The 23,105-nt window shown below is 42.2% G+C and overlaps 1 protein-coding gene across 1 annotated transcript; it reads right to left on the reverse strand.

The window, feature by feature from the left end:
• Positions 1-1,776: 1,776 nt before the first annotated feature.
• Positions 1,777-22,337, reverse strand: TMEM38B (transmembrane protein 38B). Its single transcript, XM_059833994.1, has 6 exons — positions 22,226-22,337; positions 10,269-10,425; positions 7,003-7,187; positions 5,921-6,008; positions 3,740-3,857; positions 1,777-2,099 (listed from the first exon to the last, which is right to left on the reverse strand). Exons 1-6 carry the CDS (start codon positions 22,329-22,331, stop codon positions 1,893-1,895), a joined length of 861 nt encoding a protein of 286 aa, XP_059689977.1. The 5' UTR covers positions 22,332-22,337; the 3' UTR covers positions 1,777-1,892.
• Positions 22,338-23,105: the final 768 nt, after the last annotated feature.

Consider the following 23,105-nt stretch of genomic DNA (forward strand, 5'->3'; position numbering starts at 1 on the left):
TTGGCTCCCTCACCAGCTGTGTCACAAAGTTACCTTCCACACACTCCAGGAACTTCCTGGACTGTTTCCTCTCTGCTGTATTGTATTTCCAGCAGACGTTTGGTAAGTTAAAGTCCCACACAAGAACAAGGGCTATCAACTGAGAGACTTCTCGCAGCTGCTTATAGAATATTTTGCCTGCCTCTTCATCCTGGCTGGGCAGTCTACAACAGACTCCCACCATGATATCTGCCTTGTTGGCCTTCCCCCTGATTCTTACCCATAAATACTCAACTCTATCATCACCATCGTCAAGCTCCAGACAGTCAAAACACTCCCTAACATACAGGGCTACCCCACTGCCTCTCCTTCCTTGCCTGCCCCTTCTGAAGTGTTTACAGCCATCCATTCCAGCACTCCAGTTGTGCGAGTCATCCCACCATGTTTCTGTGATAGCAACTATATCATGCACAATGGCTTCCAGCTCCTCCTGCTTGTTGCCTATGCTGTGTGCATTGATGTAGACACACTTCAGTCGAGCTACTGATCCCGCCACCTTTCTCGGGGGAGAAGCCCTAATTCCTACATGACCATTCTCAGGCACTTCTGTGGGTTCTAACACATCAATAAACCTGGCGTCCTTCCTGTCGCATGGCTCTCCATCCCCTACCTCCACTGAGATGGCAGACAGAAGGACCTCGCTAGCACACCATCCCTCAAACATTGACATGCTGTCCCCAGGCTTATCTCTAGAGAGCCTGGTTTTATCCCTTTCCCCCTTCAAATCTAGTTTAAAGCTCTTTCAATGAGCCCTGCTAACTCCTGTGCAAAGATCCTTTTTCTCCTTCAAGACAGGTGTACCCCATCTGTTGCCAGCAGGCCTGGTGTCGTGTAAACTGACCCATGATTAAAAAACCCAAAATTCTGCCAGTGGCACCAGGCTTCTTTCCCCATAGCACCAGAGGTAATTGCTACAAACTAGTGCTGGCATTTATTAGCAGCAGGCATAATAGGTCTGAACTCTTGAGAAACTAGGTAAATGTACTGTCCAGTACTCTTTTTTTTAAAGGAATTCTGGCTTGGAAAAGAAAAAAATCCGTATGCTTGGATAAAAGTGCAGGTGGAGATGTCTAGTCCCAGTCAAACCAAAAGATAACTACAAACCACATGTAAATCACCTATGTAACATGAAAAACAGCTATACATCAAATGCTTCCAAAAAAAGTGTCAAAGTAAGCCAACAATGAAAATATTGAAATGTTTCTACTTGCTAACTGTAAAGATTTTTGAAAGTGCCAGATAATTCACTCTTATTTTAAAATATAGAAAGTATGAAAAATATTTACTTAAGCAAATGAAGAAAATCTGGACCAGTGCAATGTGAATTACAACAGTAATTCAGTTATTTTTCTAGTTAAAGGCATTAGTTAGGTACATTTTCATGGTTTTACAGTGCAATGTGATTAAGCCTTACTCAGATGATTACCTTCTTATTTGGGACATGCTACTGTGAACACTTGGCAGTACAAATCCATGCTATCCAAATGAAACATAAGAATTCGAGGGGAGAGGGCAGGGCAGGAAGAGGTGAAACAAGTGATATATCAGAAAAAATAACAAAGCTGATTGTCGCATTTTGAAACTATCTTTTTAGTCTGTAAGCACTTAAAGTTATCATAAATACAAAATTTAGTAAACTTATAACCACTATAAAGATTCGTAGTTTTTAACTTACAAATCCAACATGTGCTTTTAGACATCTGAACAGTAGCTCACAAAACACATTCCGAAGGCAAACAACACCACTGTAGTATACAATCTTGTTCTCTCTTTCTTTAAACAAATTTCTCAGCCAGCCTAATCTGAAATACAAACACCTTCAAAGGTTATGACTATCAAGCATTTTAAGCCACTTATTCTGTTTTCTTTGCCTGTCTTTTCTTAACACCATCACGGTGCTGTTCAGAAGACCGGTCACAGACTGAAGAGCCATTAGAAGATGCGGCACCTTCACCCTTCACTTTGGATGGTGTCTTTTGCAAGCCAAAGAACATATGGCCTAATGCAGCCTCAAAGGGAGCAAATGGAGAAGTTGCAGATCTTGTCAACATCATTGTTACCTACAAAGAACAAGGATCAAGTTACAAAAAAGTTTTAATGACTTCATAGTGATTGAAAACAAGTTCAAAACTGAATGGATGTTTGGCATTTCTAACTTTACACGTGAGCATGAGGCCATCAAGAACAGAAATATGTTCGGTTTAGCTTGATTTGATCAAAGAATGCTTTTCTTTCTGACTTACACTCTTCACACAGCTATACACAAACAATATGCAAAAAAACTTTCTATGTAAGTTTACTAAAATCATCCTAATCCACATTTAATGTCATACAACTAAGGTGAAGAACAACTTTTCTGTGTTAGTTTTGGATCTTGTTAAAACTGAAAAACCGTAAACAGAGTGGCTACTTCCATTTAAATTGAAAGAATGCAATGTGTAAGCACCTAACATATGTGTAAGGTGTTAACATATGTGCAATGTGTAAGCACCTAACCATACATATGCACAGCCAGACTTTAGTTAGAATTCCAGACAGCCATACTCATTCCATAAAGTTGAGATATTTAGGTGGAAATTCCTTAGAATATGTAACTTGGAATCAGGACAGAAAAAACTGTTTTGTGGATCCAGATACTGGACAAGTTTATATTGCAACATTTTCTGTAGTTTTCAGAGCCATGAAAAGTTTCTAAAACAAGACACTACTACAGGACTATGCCAGACCCACAACTGTGCTTTATTAGTTAAGTGGATCTTCAAGTTCCTGACTGTCTATCAGTTTAAGAACTTCTTCACTTCAGTGCAGCCTGACAGCCAGCTTCTGAAGACAGCTGTAATTTCTCATTTCCAGAATAACATTCCTTTCCTTCTCCATTCCCAGCATCCCCAGTTCAAAAACGCCTTTATTGGTTTAGGTGGAGAATCACGAGCATCAGCTTGAAGTCTTGTCTCCCTAAAGCAACTTCTCTAGAATTAAACTTGTCAGCTACTTCACAGAAAGGGGACTGGCAACCACCACTTTAAGACAATCTCTAGTCTGTTCAACAGCAGCTCTGAAGCTCTTAAAATCACCAGACTTCTGCTAACGCAGAGACTACACTTTCTTATTAGCTAATAATCCTGAAGATAGGCATCATCCTAGAAATGAACAAGACTGGAGGGATTAAAGGATTCAGTAGAGAAGTAGTATCTATTTTATTATAAAAGTAGTTACAGCTACTTCAAAGTGGTTTTGATACACTTTCTCCTCCCACCTAAACACTTAGGTTGCGAACAATTTAAGCTAGATGAGAACCTAGTTGACTGGTTTGCAAACCCACAGATGACTGCACAGGTACAAGGAAGGAATTAAGCAGCTAGCAAAAGGCAGAGAACAGGACTACAAGCACAGGCTTTGTTTGAGAGTATGGACACACAAGACTGGCATATTAACTGTTGGGTGGCAAAATTCCGTATTTTTTTCTCCCTCCCACCCCCCTGCCCCTCAAACAGTTATCAGTAACAGAATAGGTTTTCTGTTCTGCTCATGTACAGAAGACTAAACACAGGTTTAAGACTTCAGTAGGAGCTGGCCTTCCCATCCAGAAGCATGCATTCTAACTTGTGGTAGAATGTTTGAGGGTGTATTTTTTGCTCTGAAATAATGAAATAAAATATTTTCTGTTATTCAGTTATTGGCCACACTTTCACATTCTTACCTTGGAGACAACAAGAAAGACGGTGTATAAAAACACAAGGTTGTGTCTTGCTATTGTCAAGTACTGGCTGTGTTGCAGGGTGAAAAGAACTGCTCCTATCAAAGTTACCTTCACAGGGCTGGAAATCAAACAAACAATGTTAATTTCTCTTCTCTACTCTACAGTGAAAGCTGCCATGGCCTGGAAAGACATAAATGTTCTTAGTGTGCAAAAGAATTATTTCTGAATAGAACTAATGAAAACCTGTGGTAACAGTGACAAGATCAAAAACCTAGCTATAATTAAACTAAGACTTTCACTTTATATACTATTACTATGCTTTCTGTCCATAATATGGACAAGCATTAAGTTCAGCACCACTTTACACACCCAGCAAACTTATATTTGACAAATCCTCCTCAAATCAGTGCCTCTATTCAGACTCTATACATCAGCTTGCTCCCCTTCTTCCTCTCCCAATATATCTTACTAAAGAGTTAAATCACAAAGCTTGCACTACTCGGACTAGACTTAAAAATACACTACGCTCCTATACTCCAGGTGTTAGTTACTCCAAGGATTTGCTTAAGGTGTTGAAGAACAACATAGTCTGTCTCGGTCCACTGTGACACTCCAGCAGTTCCTAGTGTCATAGTCAGCTTATAGTTGATTTGAGCCAGGCCTATGTTACCAGGTTTTGCCAACACAGCTGTGTTGACTCAAGACATGCAAAGGTCTACATCTTCTAGCTGTCTTCATTGTGGTGGTAAATCCCTTGCTAGGTATGCAGTCAGAAAACACAAGAACTTTGGTCAGTTATCTAAAGTAATCTGAAGAGAGAGCACTAATATACTGGCAGAAAAATTCTGTGCATTTCTTAATCTGCATCTACATGTGACATGTACAGGTGACATTCCTGTTATTACAGAGCATCTAGCATAGACACATTCTTCACTGTCTTTTCAGTAACTCAGGGATTTACTGCATCAACTTCCTGCTCAGGAAGTCCAAAAAACAACTCTGTGTATACAGGCATCTCATCCATTTGCAGAATATTTTATCCATTTAACTTTGTAGCTTACTTCTATTTAATATTCTTAAGCTTTACATATTAAACAGAATTTTAAAAATCCCTTTTGCATTACTTTGAGACACATCCACCATGGAGAAGAAGAATATACGCAAAAGCTGCCAGAGTCAACAAGCACTGCTCTAGTGTTGCACCTGTAAATACAGTATTATTTGGGTTTACAGTGCTATTATTGACAGTGACCTCTTCCTTCTGGAAATTTGCTTTCAAGACTGCCACATAGGCAGTGACAGAGGGAGAGAAATTCTAAATACCTGGAATTTCAGAAAAAAACAACAACTAACATGACCCATAAAAAAGTTGAAATATTGCCACAGGAAAGGCTATAAATTTCTTTTCTTTTATTCTGTTACTAAGAGTAGCTGCAGAAAAGCAAGATAACTTTTAAAAAAATTAAAATATTATTTCTAAAGACCTGAGAGTAACATGGGAAAGGTCAAACAAATTTTAGTAAAATACCACAGTGAGCTTATCTTGACTTACGGTATTAGCTTGTGGCTTTCTAGCCTGTCTCAATTCTCATTTTACTGTAGAGACTAAACCGGGAGCCATGTAATATTCCCATTCTTTGCTTCTGCAAGAGAAGTAACACTTCTTATCTTGCAGTACATTTTTGCTGTATTGAATAACCAACTTGCACCTTCTCACATAATTGGTATCTGTGGAGGAAAACAATACTGGCAGAGAAAGTAAAAGTGACAACGCTCAAGGGGAGCCATCTTAGTGATGCTCAGAACATGCACCAAAAATGCAGACTCCACTTGTATACTTGTTGTACCACTGTCCTTTCATTTTGGATGGAAGATCATGTCCTTGTAAGACAAACTGAGTCAATACTGCTTTCCAGCAACTTCCTACTGACTCAATACTGCTTACTGCCAAATAGTTTGTGTTGACTCCTCTTTCCCATTTGGTGTTATTGTGCTGTGAACCTAAAATGATTAAAACATCTGCTAAAATTACTGAAGATCATCAACTAGTCTTTCACACCAAAACAGAGTACAAACATATCCTACTGCTTTTTTTTTAATCTGAACCACTAAAAGTGAGTGTCAACACAAGGAGTTAACAAAACAACAGTTAACATGTTGCAGTCTTTTTAAAAAACTTACTAGGACATCTTCAGTAGTTCATTGGTTTCAGGTTTCCACACTCCTCTCACCAGCTGCTCAAAGTTGGAAATTAGGCCACCACCGGCTCCTGAAATTGCAGAGATTTACAATAAACCTCCACTGACTGCTACCACTACTGTGCAACCTATTACTGCTCTCAGCAAAACTCGTTACACCAGGCACCCAAAGCTCAGACTTAAAGTGACTAATCCAATCTTTTATACGTGCATGACTTGAGGGACCAACATGAAACCTCAGAGGTTTAGTTACTTAGCAAGAACCTCAGGTTTACCTTTATGTGACAGCATCTGAACAGATGCACTCATCACTACAATCAAATGCCTGAATTGCCAAAGTAAAAGAAAAGTGGATATATATTTTTACATTAAAAGAATAGAAGACGTAAGGAGGTGTTAGACACTCTGGCCAATGAGACTGATCTGTATTATAAGCTGGGAAAGGAATACATTAGATCATCACATTAACATGTATTGTTTCCCAAAGCAGAACAGAATCAAGCAAATAGAAACAAGAGCTGCACTACTACTTCCTGAAGTGATTCTAATGATTCTAATGTTGTAACTACAAATACAGCTGCTAGAAAGGTAGCTTCCAGAGTCATACTCCAAACAGCAGGCAGGCAAGAAGGTTCATTCCTGTGTTTAAAATCAGCTAACGGTTATAACCCAAAAACCTAGGAAAACAAGTTCTCTTCTTCAGCTACACGCGAGGAAAACAGCTCTGAGGAAATAGCTTTCCAACAGCTGTTGGAAAGTTTAGTAATAGCACTGAAGCTGCACAGGGAATCTATTTCTTTATTGCCATCAACTGCCCACCCTACAAGTCCTCACAAGACCTTCTGAAGGGATAAGATGAACTTCCCTCGAAGTCATTCAATGTCACCCTTAATCCAGGCAGAAAACTGCTGCACAGGCTTTTCCCTTGAGGGGATAACAGACCGTATTAGGACTATCATATCCAGCACAGGAAGGAATGGTGCTGCGGTTATGCTGAAGGGCTAGCCATTTAAATACCACTCCAAAACATCACAATCCATCAGAACAAGATGTTATGCATGTTACCTCTGGCCCAGCCCACAGCTACCATGACAAGCCAGGCATCTTTGAAGTGACTGTCTGCATGTGCAACGCCAGCTGTTATCTTCCAAGTCCTAGTCACTTCTTTCATTCCTGCAACCAGAAGCCGAAGAGGCAGAAAGGCAAAGCACCGGTAGAATATGTCTTGTGGGCAGTAAAACACAAGATACCTGAAAATCATGAGAAAATCCATTAGCAGCATTCAAAAGTTTTTGCTAAGAAATTAATTTTCTAATAATCTTTAAAGATATTTTTGGACTATGACTAGCAATGCATGATATACTACTGATGAGTCACTGTCTTGTGTGGTAGACATATTGGAACAAATTTGAAATGCTTCTGAGCACACTTGAGCTCTTGCACCAAAATCATCAAACATTATTTGAAATTGTTCTTCCTGCCTCATCGTCCCAGAGAAGAATCCATAAAAATACATGAGAAAGAGCTTTAAATGTTACCAACTATTCTACACCTTACATATCATGGGTTTATAATTCAAATTATTAAATTAGTGGCTGACTGACTTTGTGTGGTTTAGGTTTTTGTGGGTTATTTTTTGTTTGGTTGGGGTTTTTTTGTTTTCTGGGGTTTTTTTATAGGATTACAACAGGGTGGTAAATCACATGCTGACACCATACTTTCATACTGATAGGTACATGGAATTATATAACTTCAGCAAGAATGCCTCCACTAGTTAGTGTCATGCCAGGTGAAATGCACAGCTACTTTCAAACACATTTCACATCTTAGTAACCACCAATTCTAGCTTTTCCAGCTTGCCAATTACAAGCACATTTCTTTTTTCAAAGCGTTGAAAGCACAGTACTCAAAACTTAATAATACCTTTTATCAACTTGCTTTTAAAAAAAAGTAAAGTTAAAGATGGCTAACAATGAAATCCTAAACTGACAGTAAATTTTAAAATATTACATTATGTGGTGTTTTATTGTATCTCTTCAATCATAAACAAAATTCAGTTCTTACAGAAACATTCCAGGTCTCAAAAAATAATCAAGATTAAGTATCTAGATTATTTCAGCACAGGAATAAGAGAGTAATAATTAAGTAAAAGCAGAGAAAGCCTTTAAAAGATGGGAAGGGTACTTTTTAATTTTCTAAAAAAAGATACTTGCCTCTTGGTTTAGGCTTCTGAGCTCAATCACTTCTAAGGCTGTATCCTTCTCCTGTTTACTCAGACTGCAATGCAGAGATGCACCTCTCATATCTAGTTTACTTCATTAGAGCTACTAGCAGACATCACAACTAGCAATAGTCATGCCTCACGGCTAAAGATTAGAAATCAGGACAGCACTCGGGGTTTGGGGTTTTTTTTTCAGAAAAAATGCTTATCCTTTACAGCAGAATGCCAGAAAGCTTCCTCCCCAGAAAGACAAAGTTTAGCTGAAGTCCTGTCCTAGTTATATATTATCTTCTTCTGCAATGGATATAGTACCTTGCCACTGCAAACTTCTAAAGCGTCTTCTCTTCAAGACCTACCAGAGTGGAGCATACAATAGCCTATTTCTCACATGCAAGAATGTTACTGGAATTTACATTAATAGCTAACTACTGCTGTGGTGTTCAGTTTTAGCTTTACTTCTGAACTACTTATATTCTTCCTTTTTCTCCTATTGTAAAGTCAATTGCCTTTGTATGCAACCAAGCTTTAGTTGATAGGAAGTCAAAGATGTATAGAGAGCCTGTATTTTAACGGCTTCTGCAAATAGCCATTTAAGCCATGTACTCAACAGACAACACTAACCAGAATTATTTTACAATTGCAGAATGTGGGTTTAGGACCCTGAAGCACAGGTAACTGGATTGAGACTAGCATTGCAGTCCCACCACGGCATTTTTGCCTCTAATTTCTGCTAGCAACACTTGCCAACAGTAGATGTCGCTCTCCTACAGACTATTTAGGAGAATTTCTGAAGCGTCACACAACCCCTTTTATTTTCCAGTTTGACGTATGGCTTGGGGAATTTCTTTTCACATGATTTGGGACTGAGAATTAAAGTCATTATACTCATGAAGAGGGAACTTTGTAAAACTAGAAGCTTAAAAGGTTTCATAATGTTCATAGCTCCTCATTAAAACCTCATTTTATTTGTGCACTGCAAATCACATTTTACCATGTGAAGTTCAACAGAAATCATGTTCTGTTTATGTGTACTCCTAACTCGTGTCATTTATTAAAACAAGCAGTCATGTTGCCCGCATCAGACTAATATGAACCATAAGCAGATTCTATAAGCTTTTTTAATACTGCACTGTTTATTTCACTGATTTGCCTAAATGAAATCTGTCATCTTCCATTGCAATGTGAAGACCAGAAGACTAATATATAGATATACACAGACAGATAGAAACACTTACTCTCATTTTAATGAATTTGCAATTATAAAACCGAAGGGACTACAAGGAACAGATATTAAAGGATTTCAAGCAGATAACGCTCTTCTAAGATAGAAATTGAGTTTTTTAAATTCAAAAGCCCGCTGCTGCTCATAAATTTTGTGAAGTTTGAGGGTTTCTTCAAAGATCGCTTTCTGGAACAAATGAACTCCACTGGAAGGCCACATTTGTATGAAAAAAACTCCAGTGCTTTTTTTGAATTCCAAAACAGGACACATTGCTGCCTCATTCACATAACTGACTTCCCATTCAGCCCTCTACCGTCTTCCACTACAACACCCACCCATTTTGTAAAGGGCAAAATATAGAAAAAAAATTATGTCAGGAAGCAGAAACTAGAGGATAGGAAAGAAGATCTGTGTCTTAGATCCCCAGTTACAGAAAAGTTCAAAATTTTTACATCAGCTAGGTTCTGGTCTTCAAGAGCTACTACTGAAAAACTAGACTAAGTTTATGACTTACCTATACTTTATGACTACCTAGGACTTACCAGAAAAGCAGTAACTGAAGTCCACTTTATTTCAAAATCATGTTTTCAGCTGTTTGACCAGGAATACTACAAAAGTATAAGGCAAGTCCAGTCTAGTGACTGAGCATTTCGTTATACAACAGCCCATAGGAGTTGCTCTCTTGTGAGCATTTTATTCCTATAGAACAGAATCATAACAGCTATTTTGCTCCAGTGACTTTCTGGATAAAGAGAAACCATCTGAATCCATAACGTTTTTAAGTTAAGCGTCTGATTTACATGGAAGCTTGATGGTATAATATCAGTTTACAAAGTATAGCTTCCTCAGAAGCAACAGTACTCATCTAACTCAATTGTGGGTGCTTACCAGACTGAAGACGCCAGTAGAATATTTGTGCCCTTTGCCAAAAATGCTATTGGAGGTTCTGCAAGCATCAACGAAGACAAAACTGAACCACCAAAGCAATAAAGCATAGCACTAAACCAGCAGGCAACTGGACTTCGGACTGATACTTCCACAGCTCCTGAAACAAAGGGAAAAGATGCATAAATAGAAATAAACTTTTGAGATTCACATCATGTTTTAAAATTCAGTATTTTTCAAATCATTCAGTCCAGCATTGTTCCTTGAGGTAATGAAAAATCCTGCAGAAATCTGTAGGCTTTCACAGGAAAAGTCTTCAGAAATACAAACTTCAGCATACACTGACTTAAGCATATGCGATCTCAATAAAACTGAGAGACTGACATTGTGTTCTCTGAACAACTTTTGAGGGTTGGTTTATTATAACTGTTTGGCTATCAAGAAGAAAAAGCTTTCAGAGCATCGCTGAGAGGTCTCATTGTTAATAAAATGGCATAGATACACAGTTGCTTTCAAATTCGTATTAGAAACAGACAAGTGGCTTTGCTGACCTAGACAGGATTCGTATTGGTAACTTTTGGGGGGTTATTCTACAAATTCCATTTCTGCTTTTGAGTGTTCATGAATTCAAGGTCACCATTTTCCTTTTTCCTCATAGCACCCTGCTAACTGGGTTTGCCGAACAAAATGAAAGCAGTATCCAAAACAATTATTAAATCATTTCACCTGCAAACCTGAACAGAGAAGAAAGGTTACCTGAAGCCATAATAATAAATCTAAGTTTCCCTTGTTATTAAAAGGTTCCTAGTTTGGTTTATTTTGTTAACTTTAAAATGTATTATCCCTTTTAAACTGCAATTGAACTATGCCAAAAGAGTATTCAATATTAAAAGATTATGCTGGAGGTAATGGGAAGCCTTAAGCAGTTTCAGGGGGAAACGACACTTTATCAAAGCCAGAAATATCCTCAGGTAGTTGTTTTGACTATTTCCTTCCACTTCAAAAGTCCAGTGTTGCCACAGCTTCCCCTTTACACAGGTGCAGAGCTCTGTTTGCCTGAACTAGTTTCATTTTCCATAGTCCAAAGGCTTAAGTTCACAAAAGCAGAGATGAAACCTAGTGTCTGCCCCAAAATGAAATTTGACATACGTTCCCAACCCAGAGGAGAAGTTTTTGGGTTTTCAGGCATTTCTGTGGGAAAAGCAGCTTCTTACCCAAGAAGAGAAGCTCAAATGTATCAAAAGAGAATACAGCACTCTCAATACAATTCACTTCATAGATGAGTATTAACCAGATTGTTCCAGTGTTAGTGCTGGCACAGCTATCACGTATTGCAGCACTATCTAAATTCCTATGTAACAGCCAAATTATAAAAATGAGGACTCCTAAGTATTACAGAATATCTGAATATAAAATAATATCTCTTTTTCTTTAAAACTATTGCATAATTTATTTTCCATACTGCAATACCTGGTGTTCCAATTCAGTTATGCTCAGCTTTTTTATTGTGCATTGACACTTCTCCAAAGTAGCTGTCAATTATGTTCATGTGCATAAAATTAACAGGAGAAAATTCTAAAGCCTGCTAATGTTACTTAACAGCAAAAGTAAAAATATAAAGTGGGCCATTACATCCAGATCCCATATAACTGAATGTGGTCCTATTTTCACCAACATATTTGAAAACGGTAAGACACTTGCAGAATATTAATGGTTTCTGTTTACTACATTGAAGTTTCCTCAATTAAAAAAAAAAATAAATCTAAAAATGCTGACAGCCATTGCATTCAGAAAAAAAATGCAAAATTACATTAAGTAGACACTCGCTGGTCCAAAAGAACTACAGTAGCTTCCTTCTCACAGGCAATTATTCTCTTGTTTGATGACACAGTCACATTACACATACTACTCTATACCTACTTTAGCATGAAAGAACCAAATTCCTTTTCTTGCAACAAAAGAATATCCTACCCCACATTCGGCAGTTCTCTCTGTTCAGTAACTCCACTAAATGCTACTATGGCATTATAGCACAAAGTGACCATATAGAGAAGAAACCTCCCAAACTTTACAGGACAATGAGAAAACCCAGCTAACAGAGGCAGCCAGTGTAAATCACAAATCACAAGGAAACATCTGCTGGAACTGGGGAGTATTGCTAATAGATCAGCTGTTGCGTTATGCACAAGCTTTAACTCCTGGACAGACGTAATACAGGATGTAATCTGCACAGTCATTTGGTCTTGGAGCAAGACCAATAATCAGATCACGACAGGAGGTTCCACAACCAAGAACTGTCAACCTCCAGACCAGGTTTAAAAAAAAATAATCTTACACTTCAGACATCCATTGTCGGGTGGGTGTGCACCAACCGCTCTTTCATCAGCATGAAGCTTCTCAACTTGCATTAGCAGAGAAGTGATCAACTTCACATCTTACTGCGGTCTTCATCAGAATATCGAACTACCTCCTCCCTCCCCACAAAATGCAGCATGACTGAGAGCCAGCTAACTGAAACTCGAAACTCAGCTTCTTTTTCACTTCATCAGGTGTTCAGTCAGATTACTAACGTAACAAAAAGAAACCATTCCAGGTGCTCTGTCTTTGAATTCAACACACTGCATTTTATTTTTCACACCCATGGACATTGACTGCAATTAATGAAATACAGCTAGTAACAACTAGTTTTAAGGAAAAAAATGGAAGATTCTCATGTATCAGGTTTGAAAAGTTTTAAATTGATTTCTACTGTACATTTGACATCGTTTCTAGGTCAACTTGCCTTCTCTCCTACATACTTTGTGAAAATATTTTTGTGATTTTATACTTCCTACACTAAAGGCCAAATTAAAAAAAAAAACTTTAAGAAAATAAAATTCAATGAAATCTTGGAGTTGTTTCAAAATTAGCTATCTGTTCTCTTTTTCAATCCATTCCCCTGCCTTTCAGCAATCACTGCTTCTCCAAATGTCCCGTCCCCCACAACTAGCAAGTGGTTTCCAGCTTTGAGGACACATATAGGAATTACTATTATTATTACCAGATTGCCCTCTATGAGGAAGCTCCATAACAAAGCATGTAAATTTCTTCATTAAGCTATTATGTGTAAAAGGACAAAAGACTGGAAACTCTACTGGACTTCAAGATTTTTCTGTTGGTCAACATTAGAATTTTCTTGGCTCAAAGACCAGTATTTAACAATTCATATCTGCTTTCTAACAAGGAATATACCCAACATAGAAGGCAATGAGGCAAAAAATGCTGATGCTATTTTAAAGCTTATCTTAGCATTGCTACCTAAATTATGACTGGGATGTAACCTTTCAGAAAACAAACTCCATTTTAAGTGGGTCACATGTTTTTAAAAAGTGGTCATTTATATTTGTCCTGTGATGCATCCTGTAAAACTAATGAGGCATACAACCATGCAAAATATGATCTGCTAAAAGACCACTAATCCTGAAAATGGTACACTTCAGAAAGCAAAGATAAGGTTTCAAAACGCAAGGACTATTGTTGAATACAGTTTCAAATGTTGTTTCTAGACAATTGTAATAAAAAAAACCTTGCCAGCAAACTATTTCTGTCAGTAGGATAAGATCTGCTTTAACCTTTCTGATGTGTTCTGAATAGGCAATCAGGAATACATACCACATAGACATCTAAAGAGCAAACCAGCAGGACTTGCAGAAGTTTTTCTAGCATCCCTATTCAACTGTATATAATAACATCAATTAAGCTAAAGGATTTATAGACTCAGATTTAATTTAGCAAAACTATGAAAAAAAAAAAAAATCAGTTCTATTCAAATGACCAGAATCGTGTCATAGAAAGCTTGAAAGAACAAAACCAGCACACTCCTTCCTCAACCCTCAACAACTTTTGGTGTCCCTCCATCCCAAGAAAAGAAAATTGTCAGCTCTACAACTGACTGGAGTTACAAATGAGCAACTCCTAAGCAATCCCAAATGCACTAACCAAGAAGTCTTTAGTTTAAAACATGTAGATAGCAACATGTTGGTTGTCACTGCTGTAGTTTGCCAGCACTCACAAGTGAGCAAGAAAATCTAGCTAGAAGGACTAGAAAAGTCCCAGTTAGTGTGTGCCCATCCATGATACAAATACCCACACTGAATCTGATTTTAAGTGGGGGGGGCTGGTATTTTAATGAGACAGTAATCTGGGATAAAACAAATGTGGCTCTGACTTGACCACATACTTCTTATATCACCAGCCACTTAAGGTTACCCAGTTATTCACCTGTGAAATACAGCTACTGTTTAAAGTTTCAAAAAAAGAACATACAGTAATGCCTAGAGAATATTAATCAATGATAATATATCCATCCTGAGTATTTCATAATGACTGCTATTTCAATTATGATTTAATATTCAGTTCAAACCGCTGACAAGTGAGCAACAGACCAGCATGCAGTCACCTGAATTACAGTTATTAATTCAAAGTATTAGAGGATATTCCAGAGTTCTGAGCTTTCCAGGTATTAAGCTAAGAAGAAAAAAAATTATTGGCATGGATCTGACCAGACTTCAGACAGCACTTCTACTGTCCAGAAGTGCTGTCTCACTAAAGCTATGCTGATACTAGCAAAGCAGAGAGACTCCTCTCATCTTGGTCTTTAAGTGTGTGCATTCCAAAGGAAAGTTTAAAGGTAGTGCATGAGAATGTCAAATACCTTGGGACAGAAAGTCCCTTTTTGAATGGAACAGTTATGTTACACAATGCCACAGTCAGCATCCAGAAACAATTTTAGCAGTAGTAACAAAATTTGGTGAAGATGCTAGCATACATAAGCATTTTGTATCAGTCTTCACAGTCTGCTAAGCGCAATTTCTCAGCAGGAAGTAAAAATTCACCTTGACACATTTAGGAAGTGACCAAAGACAAAGCTCTCACTAAACAAACAGCACAGAGCCTTAAAAATATGAAGCAAGCAGAAGCTCCCAAATCTGCACTACAATCCTGAAAGGCAGCTTATTTTCCTACACAGTTATCAGCTGGGATGCACAGTTACTGTAACTGTCCAAAGCCACACCACAAGTAGTTATTCTAAACATTAAAACAAGGCTAGTCTCTACATTTGTGACAACTAAAAACTAGGCTTGGGGTTAACAACCATAGTGCAAAAGATTTTCTAGCCAGACTCCTGTTACTGGGAGTGAGAAGCTTTCCTAATTTAATTTTACAATCTATGGGTACAAGGTGAAAAGTCACTAGCACACAACCTGCCCATCAGATTCCCAAGCTATGTTTCCTAGAAGACAGAATCGCCTTAACAGCTTCCTGCATATCCAGGGCGTGTGAAGGATATAAACCCGTAAGTCGAGCCACTCTCCTCTCAGATGTAATACCTGACAGCAAGTCATTGGCCTGTGATCCGCATTCCTTCTCTGCATGCATAAACCTACTTCAGGGGGTTCAGCCCTTTTGTTCTTGGGACTTTTAAAATCTTAAACTGCAAAAAGGTTTTCAATAAAACTCCTGGCTGATTTCACCAATGCCTCTAGTTCTGAGAAAGCAAGAAAAGTTTGTCTGGGCACTTCCTATGTGGTTTCTGCCATCAGTTAGACATTATGTATTGACAGATGGACTAAAGAAAACTGCAGACAATCTTATTTGCACACTTACACTTGCTTTCAGTGTAGTTTTTAACAGTCCATTGTATCATTCAATTTTCCTGGAGGCTGGTGCATGACAGGGGATGTGATACACCCACTCAATCCCATGGTCCTTGGCCCAAGTTTTAATGAGATTGTTTTGGAAACAAGACCTGTTGTCTGACTCAATTCTTTCAAAGGTGCTGTCTCGCAAGAAAAGTTGCTTTTCAAGGCCCAAGATAGTGTTCTAGCCAGTGGCATGGGTCACGGAGTATGTTTCCAACCATCCAGTAGTTGCTTCCACTATTGTAAGCACTGCTGCTTACCGTGGCGGGTTTGTGGTAGTGTGATATAATCAATCTGACAGGCTTCCCCATATTGATATTTCAGCCATCGTCCTCTGTACCAAAAAGGCCTTAGCCGCTTAGCTTGTTTGATTATGGTGCGTGTTTGACATTTGTGGATAACCTCTGCAATGGCATCAATAGTCAAGTCCACCCCTCAATCACGAGCCCATTTGTATGTTGCATCCCTTCCTAAACATCCTGATGTGTCATGGACCCATCGACGTGTAGAGAGGACCCTCCCGTTGAACATCCAGCCCAGCACAGGCAATCAAGGGGCCAAAAGGAGCTGTGCTTCACTACCAACTACTTCTGAAGCAGCTTGAATTCCTTCATATGCTGCTAATATTTCTTTTTCAGTTGGAGTGTAATAGGCTTCAGATCCCCTATATCCCTGGCTCCAAAACCCTAAAGGTCAACCTCACAGAATCACAGAATCATTAAGGTTGGAAAAGACCTGTAAGACCATCAAGTCCAACCATCAACCAACACCACCATGCGCATTAAACCATATCCCACAATGCCTCATCCACATGTTCCTTGAACACCTCCAGGGATGGTGACTCCACCACTTCCCTGGGCAATTTATTCCAGTGTCTCACCACTCTCTCAGTAAAGAAATTTTTCCTAATATCCAGCCTGAACCTCCCCTGGTGCAACTTGAGGCCATTTCCTCTTGTCCTGTTACTTGTCACCTGGGAGAAGAGACCAACACCCAGCCCTCTGCAACGCCCTTTCAGGTAGTTGTAGAGACCGATAAGGTCTCCCCTCAGCCTCCTCTTCTCCAGACTGAACAACCCCAGCTCCTTCAGCCGCTCCTCATAAGACTTGTCCTCCAGACCCCTCACCAGCTTCATCGCCCTTCTCTGGACACAATCCAGCACCTCAATGTCCTTCTTGTAGTGAGGGGCCCAAGACCAGAGACCTCGAGTCTCTCCAGGTGCTTTCTGCCAGAGGCTCCAGGTGGGCCCATTATCCCCAGCTGAGGTGTAAAGCACGTTTTTCACATCTTGTCCTGTCCGGACTGGACCAAGCGCTACTGCACGAACTATCTCCCATTTAATTTGTTCAAACGCTTGCTGCTGCTCAGGGCCCCATTCAAAGTCGTTCTTCTTCCGGGTCACTCGATAGAGAGGGCTTACGATCAGACTATAACCTGGAATATGCATCCTCCAGAAACCCACAACACCTAAGAAAGCTTGTGTTTCCTTTTTGTTAGTTGGTGGAGACATGGCTGTTATTTTATTGACCACATCCATTGGGATATGACAATGCCCATCTTGCCATTGTATTCCTAAAAACTGAATTTCCTGTGCAGGTCTTTTGACCTTACTTTGTTTTATAGCAAAACCAGCTTTCAGGAGAATCTGGATTATTCTTCTCTCCTTCTCAAACACTTCCTGCGCTGTGTTGCCCCACACAATGATGTCATCAATACACTGCAGGTGTTCGGGAGCTTCACCTTGTTCCAGTGCACTCTGTATCAATCCATGACAAATGGTAGGACTGTGTTTCCACCCCTGGGGCAGTCGATTCCAGGTCTACTGGATACCCCTCCATGTGAAAGCAAATTGTGGCCTGTACCCTGCTGCCAGAGGGACTGAGAAAAACGCATTTGGTGATACCTATTGTTGCATACCACTTGACAGCCTGTGCTGGTTTTGGCTGGGGTAGAGTTAATTTTCTTCATAGCAGCTAGTATGGGGATGTGTTTTGGATTTCTGCTGAAAACAGTGTTGGTAAAGCAGGGATGTTTTAGTTACTGCTGAGCGGTGCTTACACAGAGTCACAGCCTTTTCTGCTTCTCACACCACCCCACCAGCAAGTAGGCTGGGGGTGCACAAGAAGTTGGGAGGGGACACAGCCGGGACAGCTGACTCCAACTGACCAGAGGGATATTCCCTACTATATGATGTCATGCTCAGCTTATAAAGCTGGGGGAAGAAGAAGGAAGGGGGGGACATTCGGAGTGATGGCATTTGTCTTCCCAAGTAACCGTTACACGTGATGGAGCCCTGCTTTCCTGGAGATGGCTGAACACCTGCCTGCCGATGGGAAGTAGTGACTGAATTCCTTGATTTGCTTTGCTTGCCTGTGCGGCTTTTGCTTTACCTATTAAACTGTCTTTATCTCAACCCACGAGTTTTCTCACTTTTGCCCTTCCGATTCTCTCCCCCATCCCACCTGGGGGGAGTGAGCGAGCAGCTGTGTGGTGCTTAGTTGCCAGCTGGGCTTAAACCACGACACAGTCTTTGACTCCAGTTCATACTGGAGTTCCAGCATGTCTGGTACGGCAGCACTCAGTGGCAGTGTGACTTCCTTCAGGCCTCAATAGTCCACTGTTAGCCTCCACTCTCCGTTAGATTTTTGCACTGGCCATATGGGACTATTAAAGGATGAATGAGTCTTACTGATCACTCCTTAACTTTCCAGTTGATGGATCAACTTATGGATGGGAACCAGGGAGTCCCGATTGGTGCAATATTGCACCGGTGTCCACTACAGCTTTATACTCCTGTGGGGCTGATGTGCCAGGCCATCAAATCCACACAGTCCAGTAAAACCGGTTGTTCCTTTCCTCTGCCTGGCCGAAGGCAGGTCCCCTCTATTCCTGGTCTGAGTCTTCATTACTTGATTTTTGTAACTGCAAAACAGAAGTCACTTCATCAGGATCAAAAGTATGGTCAGCCCTTCTACTCTGCCCAACAGACACTGGAGCAGTAATTATCCTGGATGAATGCTTTTTGGCTGTTGTTTTCCCTTGCAGTTCCTGTACCTGAGCTTCTAGTCTCCAGGTAGGTTGACCATCCCACTTCCTCATGTCCTCCCCCAGTCACACAGGAAGAACCACAGGGTTGCATGTGGTGTGCGCCACTGGGACCCTTTCCCTTGAACAGAAAAAGGCTGACTCTTAATAGCTGAGGCCTTGGTTGGAGTGCATGAGGAAAACCTCAGCCTGCTCAAACATTTTTTGGGACACTCTGTGTCTGTCCACAGCCGAGACACTGCACACTTGGAGGGAGCAAGATTATCTTCGTCTTTTCGGAGTTGTCTGGCCAGTTCATCTATAGCTGGTTCTTCAGTGTCTGCCCAGCTCATTATGGCCAGGGTGTGGGTGTATGAATTCGCTCCATTTCGTACCAACTTTCACCACATGGACCCTGTGCACCAGATTTCATCCGGCTCTTTGGATGCCCGGTCATTATAGATCACCTCCAACATGGCTAATTCCCTCAGATACGGGATGCCCCCCTCAATGTTGGTCCTTTTCCTTCGAGAATTTGCAAGTTCTTCCTTGAAGGGATACCTGTCCTTCACGCTTGACAGGAGTCACCGCCAAAGACTGAGGACTCCTGCCTTTTTTCCAATCCCTTTGTCAATGGCCTTATCCTTAGCAAGGGATCCCAGCTGCCGGGCTTCCTTACCCTCTCATTCCTGACTACTGGCCCCAATATCCCAGCATCGAAGTAACCAGTTGACAGCTCACCTGTTGACAGCTAAAATCTTTTTGCATATCTCACAGCTTACCTAGGGATAGGGATCAGGTGGTTTCTGTCTCATTTATGATTTCAGTCTCTTCCTCCTCCTGTTCTTATGACTGCTCTGCCGTAGAACAGGCTGCCTCTTCTGATTCTTTCTCCTGCTCCCTCTTAGGAGAAGCTTCTTCATCCCTTACTAAACGAGCTGACTTACACTTCCACTGTTTCTTTTTAGTTATAGGGGCGACTGATACAGTGCCTGGTTTAGCCACAGTGTCGCTTGGTTTGTTTTCCCTCTCTTCTCCATGAGAGTACTGCGTAATACTGAGCAGTGTTTGGTAGATGCTGGCCAGGGCCCAGCACAGTGCAGGAAGATGTGCCTCTTTGGAGTAGCCATAGCATTTTTTTTTTTCAAACATTCTATCACTTCATCAGGATCCTGTAGTTGTTCGGGAGTGAAGTTCCAGACCATTGGAGGTGAGCAGTTCTCTAGATACGTGCCCATATTCTCCCACATGCCGTGCCACCCATGACCATACTCTCGCGAAGCCTGGGTCATATTCCTAAATTGCTTGTTAACCTTAGACAAAACCAAAGCAATATTTCTAAGAAATACCAATGGAAGTATTTTAACTACCCAAGGGTGTTCAAGATAATTATTGTAATGAGGGAGACAACATCACAAAAGAAGGTAGCAAGGGTGCCACTCAGTATTTGTGCCACAAAAAACCTCCCAGAGGAAGAAGTATAATTATTAATTGTCTCCATGAGATGGTACCTGAAGTACAGTAATGGCTTCAGTACAGAAACCAAATACCAGATTAAGCTCAAGGTCAGTGTTTTAAAAACAAATCTCCCAGGCAAAACATCACTAATCACTATGGAGCACACCAAACTGCAAAAGCCACCACCAATCTTTAACAGGTACAGCAAAAAAAAGAGCATGCTGCAGATCAAATAAACTAATGTCGAGAACAGATGAATCAATATTGTGACCTGCAACTGTTAGCAGATAGAAATCCCTTCTAATATGCTCTCTTTAATCTGTTACTATCTCAAACCCTTTGAGTCCCTGTTTGGGCACCAAAAAGGACTGTCGCAGTTTAACCCCAGCTGGCAACTAGAGCACCACACAGTCACTCGCTCACTCCCCCCCTGCCCCAGCAGGATGGGGGACAGAATAGGAAAAGTAAAAGTGAGAAAGCTTGTGGGTTGAGATAAGAACAGTTTTATCAGTGAAATGAAATATTTAGTAATAGTAATGATACTAACACCACCACCACCACATTTTAATTAAAAGGTGTATAACAACAACAAAACCTAAGAAAGACAAGTGATGCAAAAACAACTGCTCACCACCCTCCAACCAATACCCAGCCTGTCCCAGAGCAGCGGTCCCCCGGCCAGCTTTCCCCCTAGTTTATATGCTGAGCATGACATCATATGGTATGGAATATCCCTCTGGTCAGTTGGGGTCAGCTGTCCCAGCTGTATCCACTCCCAACTCCTTGTGCACCCCCAGCCCACTCACTGGTGGGGTGGTGTGAGAAGCAGAAAAGGCCTTGACTCTGTGTAAGCACCGCTCAGCAATAACGAAAACATCTTTGCATTATCAACACTGTTTTCAGCAGAAATCCAAAACACAGCCCCATACTAGCTACTATGAAGAAAATTAACTCTATCCCAGACAAAACCAGCACACGGACTAACAGAGACACATCTGGATTTCGATGCAAGACAAGCAGCCGGCCGGGGCAGAGCGGGGAGAGGCATGCCACTGACAGCAGAGCCCCCCAGCAGCACCCAGCCGCGGGTCTGTGCAATGCTCCGGCGTAAAAGCTGAAACTTTTGCTCACAAGGCTCTCGCTTCAGAGGCCGCGAGGAGTGTTGACAAACAGAATCACAGAATCACTAAGGTTGGAAAAGACCTGTAAGATCATCAAGTCCAACCTCTCTCTACACCAAACAAAACACAAGCCACCTGAGATTTTGTGGGAGCACGCACGGGAACTGAGGTTTAGCCACTCACCGTCATTAAAAACAAATAAAATCCAAAAGTAGTAAAAAAAAAAACCCCAACGCTCTCTAGCATTTTGCCGGCTGGGCAGGCCTCGAGGCAAAAGACCCTTGAGGTGCTGTAACACCCCACGCCGGGCCAGACACCTGCAGCTCCCGGAAAGACCCAGCAGCAAAGCCCGGGCAAACGCAGGGCACCCCGGGCACCGCCCGGCACCCCCCGGCACAGCCCCGCTCCCGCCGTCCGCCCCGCTGCGAGCAACCCGGCTCCCCTCAGGCACCCCCCGCCATCTTGCGCGGCGGCCACCCTTGCCCAGCGGGGGCTAGGGCGGCCGGTGGCAGGGGGCTCCCTGGCCCCCGCCTCTGGCCTGGCCCGGCCCGGGGACGGGGGACACGGTGGGGGGGATACGGGGGGACGTGGGGGAGGGACGGGGAAACACGGGGGGACGACAGGGGAACCCCGGGGTGGGGGGGTCCGTCCCGCCCCGCCAACCGCCCCCGCTCACCCCGCTGCTCCTTCAGCGCCATGACAGAGGCCAGGTAGTGCGCCAGGTCGAAGAAGGGGAACATGGGCAGGCGCGAGAAGAGCAGCGGCACCTGCCACAGCTCCATGGCCGGGCGGCGGCGGCGGGACGGCGGACCGGGGAACGACTGCCCGACGCGGCGGCGGCGGCGGGCGCCCCAGCGGAAGCTTGGCCCCTGCCGGCCGCCGTCGGTGGCGGGGCGGAGCGCTCGGCTCCGTTCAGACAGCCACGGGCCGGGGAAGGCAGCGGCGCGGCGGGCTCCCTTCAGGCGGTGCTGGGGGCGTGCAGCCGCTCTTCCTGGCGGCTGTAGCTCGCAGGGCTTGGTGTGCGTGTCCTTGTTCGCTGCCTGGCTCCCTTGGTCCGGCTGAGCGCGGCCAGGCCTTCCCCAGGTCCTGAGGGGTGTTCCCACCACCCTGCCTGCTCGGGGGCAGTTCTGGGTAACCGCTGCGAAGGCCCCGGCGGGGCGGCTTGTGAAAGCATCGCCTTTAGCTCTTTGTCCAAACCGCCTTGGGCCGCATCCGTGCCGTTCCCGGCGGCGGGAGCAGGCTGTGCTTGCAGGCCCGCGGGAGGGAGGATCGGCGCGCACCCGGCGGGCCTGGCTCGGCGCCGGCTGCTACGGTGTGTTGTCCCTGAACGCATTTCCCTGCACCTCGTCCTGGCAGCCGTGAACGCGGCAGACGGCTGATTCCCTTTGCCTTTATAGCCGTATTTTGTCCACCTATCTGAACGATTAGCATCTCTACCGGGTCTTTTGTTTGCCTTTTTTTTACAAAATCCCGATAGTCCCGGTTCATGAGCAGCTTGAGATTGGTAGTGGCCCTCAGAGCCTTTTCTACACTTGTGCTTCCTCCCTGTCATACAT

This window comes from Gavia stellata, chromosome Z (genome assembly GCF_030936135.1).
Source record: "Gavia stellata isolate bGavSte3 chromosome Z, bGavSte3.hap2, whole genome shotgun sequence".
NCBI classification, from domain to species: domain Eukaryota; kingdom Metazoa; phylum Chordata; class Aves; order Gaviiformes; family Gaviidae; genus Gavia; species Gavia stellata.

Excerpts from the sequence above, each read along its gene's own strand:
- TMEM38B (XM_059833994.1), bottom strand. The coding sequence starts at position 22,331 with ATGGAGCTGTGGCAGGTGCCGCTGCTCTTCTCGCGCCTGCCCATGTTC. Across the intron at positions 7,188-10,268 it reads CTACTGGCGTCTTCAGTCTG|GTATCTTGTGTTTTACTGCC; the intron begins GTAAGCACCCAC and ends CATGATTTTCAG. Across the intron at positions 6,009-7,002 it reads AGCTGTGGGCTGGGCCAGAG|GAGCCGGTGGTGGCCTAATT; the intron begins GTAACATGCATA and ends CTGCAATTTCAG.